At 59.9% G+C, this 11,042-nt stretch overlaps 1 protein-coding gene across 1 annotated transcript in view; it reads left to right on the plus strand.

Moving 5' to 3' along the window:
• Ighmbp2 (immunoglobulin mu DNA binding protein 2) overlaps positions 1–11,042 on the plus strand; it is a 23,913-nt gene that overhangs the window by 7,956 nt on the left and 4,915 nt on the right. The window contains exons 7-12 of the mRNA XM_048807610.1: positions 6,079–6,502; positions 8,328–8,510; positions 8,751–8,869; positions 9,274–9,368; positions 10,002–10,125; positions 10,703–11,036. Of these exons, the coding sequence (XP_048663567.1) occupies positions 6,079–6,502; positions 8,328–8,510; positions 8,751–8,869; positions 9,274–9,368; positions 10,002–10,125; positions 10,703–11,036 (1,279 nt within the window). The remainder of the gene's footprint in view (positions 1–6,078; positions 6,503–8,327; positions 8,511–8,750; positions 8,870–9,273; positions 9,369–10,001; positions 10,126–10,702; positions 11,037–11,042) is intronic.

Genomic DNA, 11,042 nt, shown 5'->3' on the forward strand with positions numbered 1-11,042 from the left:
GAGTGTGCCCGCGTGGCACTAGGTGTGTGGTGCTGAGTGTGCTAATGTGCCTGCGTGGCACTGAGTGTGTGGCACTGCGTGTGCTGAGTGTGCCTGTGTGGCGCTGCGTGTGCTGAGTGTGCCTGCGTGGCACTAGGTGTGTGGCACTGAGTGTGCTGATGTGCCCGCGTGGCACTGAGTGTGTGGCACTGCGTGTGCTGAGTGTGTGGCACTGAGTGTGCTGAGTGTGTCCGTGTGGCTGAGTGTGTGGCGCTGTGTGTGCTGAGTGTGCCCATGTGGCATTGCAGCGCCCCGTGCCTGAGGGCTGGTGGCCTCTGGCCCTGGGGCTCTTTGGAGGGTGCGACTTCTCTGTTCCTTGAAGACCCTCTGCAGGACGTGGTGATGGTGACCTGCAGGCCGTGGTTTTCGTGCCCTCGCCCCCGCCCGCTAGCCGGCTCTGGTTCCCCATTTCCCTTTCCGTTCTGTGGGTTGCGCCCCGACCTTCCCTGTTTGTTCCTTTCTGGTGACTTGGGCTCAGTTTGCTCTTCTCCTCGAGCGTCTTAGGGTGGGAGTGGCTCGTTGGTCTGAGGCCTTTCTTCTTTCCTGATATAAGTGCTTAGCTACTGTCTTCGTGGCTTCCCACAAGTTCTGAGATTTTGTGTTTTCATTTCCATTCCTTTCAAAATGCTGATTTGGTTTTTGATTTCTTTTTTTCCCTCCTGAAATCTTGGTTTCTTTTTTGCCACGTGGTTTTTAAACAGTGGAGGTTTTCAGGTGTCTTTGCAGTCTCTTAGCGCGTGGGGGCCGCTGTGTTCCTGGCTGGCACGCGTTGGGTTTTCTTTTCTGTCCTGTCCGCTCCTTTCTGCCCCCGCGGTGTTCAGGGCACTTGCGTCTGGTACAGGACCTGAAGCCCCTTGTTCTGCTCTCTGTTTTCTATTTGTCCCATTTGGCCCTTAGTCCTTTCCCTCCTCTCTGGTTGCTTTTGAGTCGAGGGGCGGTTCCCAGTCTCTGCTCCTGTCTGGAGGGCGTGCGTACTGGGGCTCCGTGTTGCCGGGGCTGCGGGCGCAGTGCTGTTCCAACCCCGGGGCTTCCCCCTGTTGCCACGGAGCTTGAGACCTTTGTGGTAGGGACTGACAGCGCTCCTCCTGGTGCGAGTGCTCTTCCTGTCCTGTTACATGCGTGTCACAAACCTGTGATACTGGGTACTGCTCCAGGGGTGTTTCCTTTAAAGAGATTCAGACAATAAGAACCGTATCTTCTACATTTCCCCACACGGTTACCGCCTGGGGCTCTGAATTCCTCTGGTTTAGACCCAGATTTCTTGTGCTCTCCTTCCCTTTTGTTTCTTAGTAGTGTGTGTCTACATTCAATGGACTCTGAGGTTTTTTTTGGGGGGTACTGGGGATTGAACTTGGGGCACTCGACCACTGAGCCACATCCCCAGCCCTATTTTATATTTATTTAGAGACAGGGGCTCACTGAGTTGCTTAGCACCTTGCCATTGCTGAGGCTGGCTTTGAGCTTGCGATCCTCCTGCCTCAGCCTGCCTCAGCCTCCCACTGTGCTGGGGTGACAGGTGTAGGCCACCGCGCCTGCTACTCTTTGGACTTCGCTGTGTCTGGCAGTACCTTGATCTGGCCTGCTTTTTGAGTGAGATCCTTTGCTAGGTGTGAATTCTAGCTTGACACATTTTCTCCTGGTGTTCTAAAGCTGTGCACCGTCATCTGCATGGGGGATTCTGAAGACAAATCCTGCATCCCCCTCTTCTTTGCTCCTTTGTACATAATGTCATTTTTTGTCTACTTTAAAGATTTTTGTCCTTGTCCCTGGATTCAATTGAGGTGATTTTGATGTGCTTCAGTGCATCTTCTTCGTGTACCTGGCCATCTGTCGTCAGTCCCCTTATTCTGGCCCTGTCTCCCGTGTGTTTGGGAGATTCTGGTTTCCTTGCTTGAGACCTCTCTGAAGATGATTCTTTTTTTTTTTTTTTTGTATTTTTGTGTTCTTTCTTTTGTGTTTTATTATTCATTCATTTATTTTTTGCTACTGGGGATTGAACCCAGGGCTGCTCTACCACGGAGCCACATCACAGCCCTTTCAACTTTTTGAGATAAGGTCTCACTAAACTGCTGAGAACAGCCTTGAATCTGTGATCCTCCTTTCTTGGCCTCCTGGGATTATGGGTGGGTGCCAGGTTCTCATTTTGGGTAGCTTCTTTTGCAATAGGTGTTTTTGTTGCTGTTTTAAAGTTGTGGTGAGAACTCCTGTCATGAGCTCTGTCTTCATAGTGCATAATACGGCATGCGTAGCTGTCAGCACAGTGTTCTGCAGGAGGTTTCTAGGGCTCACTTGTTTTGGTGTTGAGGATGGCTGAGGGAGGCAGTCTTGGGTCACCCACCTCCTTTGTCCAGGGTCTTGAAGTGTTATTTCGGGTTTTCTTTTTTTGTGTGTGACTGTGTGTGTGTGTGTGTGTGTGAGAGAGGGAGAGAGAGAGAGAGCGCGCGCGCCCTTCCTGTTACTCCACCTGGGTCATAAGTACGAGCCTTGGTCCTCTGTTGCTCCCTGGAGTAGTTGTGGGACAGTGCCTGGCACCTCGTGGTGGTGTGGAGGATGCCGTCAGCCTGCCATTTGGGGGTTCAGGCACGGCTGTGTGTCTGAAATTTATTGTTGCTGAAAACATCACCACAAATGTAGCAACTTAGAGCAGCCCCCAGTGGGCCCCGTGTCCAGGCACAGCTTGGTCAGCCCCACTCAGGGTCTGCAGGCTGCACGCCGTCCGAGGCTTGCCTGGGAAGGTCTGCTTCTGAGCTCAGGTGCTTGTTGGCGGCATTCAGTTCCTTGTGGGCTGTGGAACTGACTTTCTTGCTGATTGTTGGCTGGACACCGCTCTTAGCTACTTGTCGCATAGGCCTCCTGTTAGGGTTTAGATATGAGGTGACCCCCAGGTCTTCTGTGTTATTGCAAGAATATTTGGGGATGAAATGATCAGCTCATGAGAGCCGTGACCTGATCACCCCATCCTAGTTTGAATGGACTGACGGGCGACTATAGGCAGGTGGGCCAGAGGAGGTGGTCACTGGAGGTGTGCCCAGGAGTTTCCTCTTTCCTGTGGCCCCTTCCCTCGCTCGCCCTCTGCTTCCTGGCCACCACGACGGGGCAGCACTCCACCACCTTGCTCTTCCACCATGATGTCTGCTCTCCGTGGGCCCAGAGCATTTGAGTTGGCCATTGGACTAACCCCCTGAATCTGTGAGCCAAAATGAACTTTTCCTCCTCTGCGTTGTTTTTGTTGGGCATTTTGGTTACAGTGACGAAAACCTGACTAGTAGACTTCACTACATGGCGCTCCTTCAGAAGAATGTAAGGACACAGTCTCCTAGCAGGAAGGCTCGAATCTTGTCTGGCGTTGAGGACGGGGTAGCTCATCACTGTTGCCGTGTTCTGTTGGCTATCAGCAAGTGCCAGGGCCACTCCACCCAAGGGGAAGGGTCGTGCAAGGTGTGACGGTGGGAACCAGGGTCCTGGGCTGCCTGGGAGTCTCTTGGTCACGTCTGTCAGGTGATGGGCGCTCTGAGGAGCAGAGGCCAGGCTCTCGCAGGCGTCGTGATCATTGCTTGACCCAGAGGTCTTTTCAGATCAGGTTGCAGGAAAGTAAGTTACCACTTTAACTTATGAAAGTAAGTTCACGCTGACGCACACTCACTCTTACGCTGTCTCTGTGGTCGCCCCGTTGGTGCTCTTCTTTACGTGTGTTTGCGCTGCTGTCCAGCGCTCTTCGTTTCAACTTGACGGACTCTAGTGTTCCTAGAAGGGTGGGCCCGCTGGTCACGGGTCCTTTCAGCTCTTCTTTGTTTGGCCATGTCTTATTTTCTCCATCTGTGTCTGGAGGTGGTTTGGCTGGTGGACAGGCTCCTTTCCCCACTTGGTCACGTCGCTCGTCCTGCTGCCTCCGAGACCCCAACTGCTGACATTACTGAGGACACCTGTGAGGGACGGGTGCCTCTTTCTTCTTTCAAGAGTCTTGGTCTTTGTTTTTCTGACGGTTTGGTTATGACGTGGACAGTTTGGTCGAGGTGTGGATGTCTTTGAGAAAACTGTATGGAATTTGTGGAGCCCCTTGGACGTGTGGATTCATGTTTTTATCAAATTTTGGAGAATTTTCAGCCATTATTTTTTTCAAATATTTTTTCGGCACCTTTCTCCGGTGCTACGCGTTTGTGGCTGTGCCCGGTGTCCCCACAGATCTCCAGGCTCTGTCCCTTGCCTGAGCCCCTTTCTGCTCCTCAGGCTGAGTGGCCTCGCCTCCTGTCCTGCGCGGTCGCTGCTGAGGCCTCGGGGCGCGGTCTACTTGGTTCTTCGCTTTTTTAATCATTTTTGTCTCTTCGCTTTTACTCTGTTTAGTAAAATAGAGTCTCATACTTCTTTGTATTTGGTTCCTTTTTTCCTTGAACGTATTGAAAAGACCTGGTGTTCAGAGTTCTCGTCTAGTAAGACCCCCGCCCCGCCCCCCGGGGCGTCCTCTGGCTGCCTTTCCCCACGTCTGGCCCTCTTCTTGACCCTCTGTCTGGCGCGCTCTTGTTGGAAACAGTGTTGGAGGCACAGGAGTGAGGCAGCTCTGACGTTGGAGTCGGGTGAGTCACTTCTGAACTACCTACAGCCCGCGTTTGTGGTCCTCTGTGGCCACTAAAGTCTCTTCTCAGCTTGGTGGCCAGCTAGTGATCAGAGATTCCTCTGGCCTCCTGGAACAGCCTCCCCGTCTGTGCCGAGGGCTCCTCTCTGACTGAACCAGGCTGGGTGCGGCTCCTAGTCTTCCTTCCTGCTGTGCTGAACCTCAAGGGGAACCCAGGGGCAGAGCCTGGGTCTCCAGGTCATGGCTGGGCATGGGCACAGCACTTTGGCCATTGCAGGCCATTGTTTTCTCCTGCTGAGGTCCCCTGCCTCAGGACATTCACCCACTGTCTGCTCGTGGGATGACACAGCGGGAGAAGCCGTTGGTCTGGGGGGCTGGGTCGGATCAGGGTGTTCTTGGAGTGGGGTCTGGGATTTGCAGGAGTGGCTGCCAGGCTGCTGCTTTCAAGGGTCAGGGCGTGGAGAGGGTGGTTAACTGCACAGGGCCACCTTGCTGAGACGTGGCCATTTTCCTTGAATGAACGTTTGCTCCTTGGATTGCAAGAGGATGGGTGGATCTCCAGGGGTCTGGCAGAGCCGGTCCTGACCATTCTCCAGCACTCTTTCTGCAGAGTGGAGTAGAGTTTACAGAGGCCGTGGCTCTGCCGTTTCCACAGACACCTCTGGCTTTACGCTTGCTAGAGGTCAGACAGGCCCTTTCAGGCCTCTCCTGGCTGGGTGGGGAACTGGGATGGGGTCCTGGAGCTGTGTCCATCAAGGTGTCTCGTTTTAGGTGGGCATTAGGCCCAGTGGTCAGCACTTGCCTAGCATGTTTGAGGCCCTGGGTTCCATCCCCAGCACCAGAGAGAGAGAGAGAGAGAGAGAGAGAGGGAGAGAGAAAGGGAGAGAGAGGAAGGAAGAAAGGAAGGAGGGAGGGAGGGAAAAAGAAAGAAAGAATGAACGAGTTCTGGTTCCTCTTGGCACTGTGAACTCACAGCCGTGATTTGCACACATCCTTAGTGGTCCAAAGGCCAGCGGAGCTCTGTCCTGTGCGGTCGGGTGCCCTGCCCATCTCTGGAAGGTCTGTCCAGGAAGTTTCTTGGTGTTAAGCTCACCCACGTGTCTTTAGCGTGGCGCACTCAGGCTGGGAGGAGCAGGGCCAGCATGGACCACCACCTCCTGCCGGGACTTTCCACACTTGTCACCCTGTTCTGGTAACAGTTGGATGAGGCCTGGGTGTGGCTCGGGGAAGGGGCCTGCTGCCGAGGGGCTGCCGTGGGGCCTCCTGCCCCTGGACCCTTCACATCGTGCTGCTCCTGGCCCCTGGAAGGAGCAGCTGTGCAGTGGCCTTGTGTTGAGGCGCCGGGGAGGTTTCTTCCTGGAGGAGTCGCCGTCACGAGTCCTCTGTGTGGCCAAAGAAAAAGGCCTCCTGTAGACACTGCAGCCAGGGCCTGCGGAGACGGGGGCATTCTGTGGCTTGAGACGGTCCAGGGCGGGTAGTGTCAGCGACCGGAGGCTGGAATGGCCGGTGCTCAGAGCTCACACTTGCTGCTGTATCAGTACCAGGTGGCTGGGACCGGGATCCCGAGTCCCCCCGCTGGTGTTCCTGGGGCCAGCCTGCTGCACACAGTGCTGTGCAAGGCTGGCCGGCGAGGTGCTGCTGGGCATCTGTTGTGGCTGTGGCTGGATCAGATCAGCCGCCACCACACCCTGTAGACCAGAGGTCTCTGTCCCAACCAGGAGCTTCTGCCGACGGCCCCCTGAAGCTGCTGCCTGAGAGCCACTTTGACGTGGTGGTCATTGACGAGTGTGCCCAGGCCCTCGAGGCCAGCTGCTGGATCCCCCTGCTGAAGGCTAGAAAGTGCATCCTGGCCGGAGATCACAAGCAGCTGCCGCCCACTATAGTCTCTCACAAGTAAGGCCGCTCCCCAGGGCCCCTTCCAGGTCCAGCAGGACATCTGTGCAGGGTCACACCTCCTCTCCCCGCGTCCCGTGCTATGCCTTTGCTGGCTTCTACAGCTGACCCGCTGGACTGTGCTCCTTGGCAGGGATGGGGTGCCCCAGCCTGATGGCCTCAGCATGGTGCTCAGGGCCTGCATGTCCCTGGTGCTCACCGAGTGTGGCCTGGTGGGGTAGCAGGCCACTTGGTAGGTGCCCTGGACAGAGAACGCAGAGGCCCTGGGGACCCTGCCTCTCCCTGTGGAGGGGTGCAGGTGCCGGGACCCCACACAGGCCCTGCTGGTGGAGGAGGTGCCGTCTGTCCACCCTCCTCGTCCCCTCCTCACCCTGGCCTCCGTGGGCCTCCCTGCCCACACCTCCTAGACTACGGCCCCCAGGGCGTTGGGCAGCCCCAACCGCAGCTGCCCATCAGAATGCTGCACGGGGCCTCCGCGGCTCGCTGGGTCTCCCTAGAGTCGGCCGTGCAGGCGGCCCTCAGTGGCTGGCTCCAGGAGGCAGGCCACGTCCAGCGAGGCCGCCCAGGAGCGAGTCCTCCAGAGGGTCCAGGTCCCCCATCTGCGGCTGCTCTGGGCTGCTGTCTGGACCTGGTGCTTCTCTGGTGCAGTCACGACCAGCCTGGAGCTGGAGGCCAGACGCTGTGCAAGGAGGGGTCGCACCTCTGGGGCCTGCTGACGGGCTGGGACCTCCGGCCAGGAGCCTCAGAGAAACGGGGACTGATGTCGTCCCCTCCAGGCGCGTCACGGTGGGATGGGGGCGCAGGGGAATGCGGAAGTGGGAGTCGGTGAAGCTGGGCGGGGAGGCTCAGTGTTCTGCAGGGGTCTCCAGGTGTCCTGAGAGGGGCTCTGTCCTCCAGGGAGCCTTCAGATGGACAGGCTGGAACTGTCTCCGTGGGAGTGGGTCCCTGTGTGTCCCCAGAGAGAAAAGGAGACCTGGGGGGCTCTGGTGGGGCCCTGCGGCGTTTGCAGGGCCAGAGTTCACCTAGGCTCACTTTCTGGTGACAGTCCCTTGGGGAGCAGTGGTTAAGGACGCAGAGGCCCTCTGCATTCCCAAAGGGCGGCTCTCAAGTCACCCCCAGGGACTGGGCACTTGCCCAGTGGTTCTGCCAGTCGACGTGGGGACAGATTCTGTGCCAGGGGGCCAGAGGATAGGCCCGGAGCCGGGTGGCCAGGTGGGTTCTGGCTCTCGGCCAGCTGGCTGGGCAGCTCGGGCTTGGCTTCTCCGGTCGCCCTCTCCTTTGTGTGATGTGGGGATCGGAAGGTCCAGGGAGGTTGAGGGGTTGGCTCACAGGCGGTGCCCTGTGGGGTCGGCTGCTGGCGCACCTAGACATTGGGGCGCGTCTGCACTGGTTTCCTGTTGTTGCTGTGACAGCTGGGCACACCTTGGTGGTGACTGCTGGCCTGGGTTTGTGGTCTCCCATTCTGGAGGTCCAGTGTCCCCAGGTAGCCTCCCTGGCTCACAGTGGAGGTGTGGCAGGGCTGTCTCCTCTGGGGGCCGCAGTGTGGCCCCCGGTCTTCAGTGTGGCATCTTCTGGCCCCTGTCACATGGCACCTGTGTCTCTGGCCCTCCTGCTCTCTGCAGCCTGGCCCTGTGGTTCTTGCCCGGTGACCCAGGGCCCTTCCGTGTCCACAGAGCTCCTCTGATCCTGTGAGGGGCGTGTTCTGGGACATCCTGGGGTCTGACTGCCCACCCCCAGGTCCCCCTGGGTGGGAGCCACAGGCTGATGGGTGGCTCACGTGGCTTCCCGGTGGCTTGGGCCCTGCTTCCCTCCTCCCCTCGTGCAGGGCCGCGCAGGCTGGGCTGTCCCGCAGCCTGATGGAGCGCCTGGCCGAGGAGCAGGGGGCGAGCGCGGTGCGGATGCTGACCGTGCAGTACCGCATGCACCAGGCCATCATGCGCTGGGCCTCCGAGGTCATGTACGGCGGGCAGCTCGACGCCCACCCCTCCGTGGCCGGCCACCTCCTGAGGTGAGTGTCCCCCCTGAAGCCCCCCCACTGGAACGTGTCCTGGGGATTGTAGCTCAGGTCAGCCAGGGACTGATTTCCTAGGAGGGACTGTGCCCTGCCCAGGAGCTGGACCGCGTCTGCCCAGCCTCATGCTCTTGGCGCCCAGCACAGGCTCCAGGGGTCAGCCCCTGTGTTTCCCGGTGGGAAGGGCCAGTGCTGTGGTGTGGGAGTCCAGCACAGCTCTCGTCCCCCGCGTGCCAGGGACCTCCCAGGCGTGGCGGCCACGGAGGAGACGGGCATCCCGCTGTTGCTTGTGGACACTGCCGGCTGTGGGCTGCTGGAGCTGGAGGACCATGACGAGCAGTCGAGGGGGAACCCAGGTGAGCGTGCTGGCTGGGCCAGCTGGTCACTCAGATGGCCTATGCCTGGAGGTGCTGATGGGCGACAGCAGGCTCCCGTGGGCTGCAGGGGTTTGGAGTGGTCATCTGGGGGGCAGCATGGTTGCTCTTCCCAAGGGCAGGCGGATGGCTCCTCGTCCATGGGCGAGTGGCTCGTCTTCCCGTCTCGCCCTGAAGGTGAGTCTCAGGCAGCCCTTGCTCCTCGAGGTGCTGATGGGCTGCCGTCACTGTGGCGTGAAGGGCGGGTTAGCCGGAGTCCTGCACTCCAGTTGCCAGGCCTGGAGGGCCCCCAGGATGTGCCCTGTGGACAGCTGGCAGGGGAGTGCGTCACGCAGGCCCGGTGCCCAGGCTCGTCCCCCCTCTGTGAGCCGCTCTCCTCCCTCCAGGTGAAGTCCGCCTCGTCACCCTCCACGTGCAGGCTCTGGTGGATGCTGGCGTCCAGGCAGGGGACATTGCTGTCATCACGCCTTACAACCTCCAGGTGTGAGGGCCCTGCTTTCCCTCTGTCCCTAGGGACTCAGCCAACTCACAGGCCCAAAGGGAAGGGTGACGTAGTGGCCTGTGAGTTGGCTAGTCCTGGCCTCACGTGACTAGAGGCCAGGCAGAGGACTTCAGCAAGAGCTACCTGTGTCACCTCACTCTGCCCTCCCCTCGTGTCACTCCTCCTGAGTCCCCAGAGTGGGTCTGGCTCTCAGGTGGCCTCCAGGTGGCCAGCAGCCTCCGCAGATGCTGCCTTCCACAGTGGCCCTGGCTGGACAGCTGTCCCTCTGCCGCCTCTCCAGCCGCGGCCGAGTCTCTGGCCAGGTTGTGCCCGCCCTGTAGAAGCTGCTGGCCGTGTGGGGCAGTGCCACCTTCCCCCTCACAGTGTCCACACCGCTGAGGCTGGTGGCTGTTGAGCCAGGAAAAATGACAGCATCCAGTGGCAGGGCATCTGCCAGCAGATGGCTCCCGTCTATTCACGCCATGCCCGGGCAGGGGAGGTGGGCACCTCCTCCTGGGCTTCTGCGGGGCTCCCTGGGGGGGCAGTTCTGCAGCAGGAGCCCTGGCTGAGCGGGGGCTGGGTCCCGAGGCCGCTGGGCTTGGGGCACTGAGGCCGCGGCCTGCTTGGTTGCAGGTGGACCTGCTCAGGCAGAGCCTCGCGCAAAGGCACCCGGAGCTGGAGATCAGGTCTGTGGATGGCTTCCAGGGCCGCGAGAAGGAGGCGGTGGTCCTGTCCCTCGTCAGGTCCAATAGGAAAGGTGCGAGGCCTCGCCAGAGTCCTGTGGGGACAGTGCAGAAGTGAGTCAGGTCCCAGGGCGTGGCCGGCAGCCCCTGCCCTCAGGAAGCTCAGGAGGACCAAACCACCAGCGAGGAAGGGGCCCGGGGGCGGAGGCCTGGGCAGGGGACTTCTGAGCGGACCTCTCCACAAAGAGCCCTGTCAGTCTGGAGAATGGGGCATGTGTCACAGGCAGAGGGAGCCCAGCGTGGGGTCAGGGAGCCGGTAGAGGGTAGGTGGCTGGGCTGGCGGTCACAGTGGCCTGCTAGTCACCGCCTCAAGGCAGGTTTCTGTGGCTGGGTTTGTTGGTGGCCGTGCAGTGTTGGCCAGTGGCTGGGTGAAGCGTCCTCACCAGAGGGGTGGGAGCAGATATGGAGGTGGCCTGGGGACGCGGTGGCTGGCTAGGCCTGGAGGAGGGGTGCCTGTGGGGGAGCGTGGCCAGTGAGCAGTGTGGCCGTCCCCAGCCCAGCTGAGGGCAGGCGAAGGGCGGGGTGCCCGTGGCACTGCGACTGGACCGCGGGAGCGGCCTTCCATCCTCCCTCAGAGCTGGCCCTTTGCAGGTGAAGTGGGCTTCCTGGCCGAGGACCGGCGGATCAACGTGGCCGTCACCCGCGCACGGCGCCACGTGGCTGTGGTCTGCGATTCCCGGACCGTCCTCAACCACGCCTTTCTGAAGACCTTGGTGGACTATTTCACAGAGCACGGGGAGGTGCGCACGGCCTTTGAGTACCTCGACGACATCGTCCCCGAAAACTATTCCCACGAGGCTTCCCAGAGCCACAGCCAGGCTGCGAAGCCCCGGGGCCCCGCCTCAGCCAGGCCACCTGGACGCCCACCGGGTGGGCAGCAGGAGGGAGGCCTACAAGCTGCCAGCCGCCGGAGGCGGGGCCCGAAGCCTGG

This window comes from Marmota marmota, unplaced genomic scaffold (genome assembly GCF_001458135.2).
Source record: "Marmota marmota marmota unplaced genomic scaffold, marMar, whole genome shotgun sequence".
NCBI classification, from domain to species: Eukaryota; Metazoa; Chordata; class Mammalia; order Rodentia; family Sciuridae; genus Marmota; species Marmota marmota.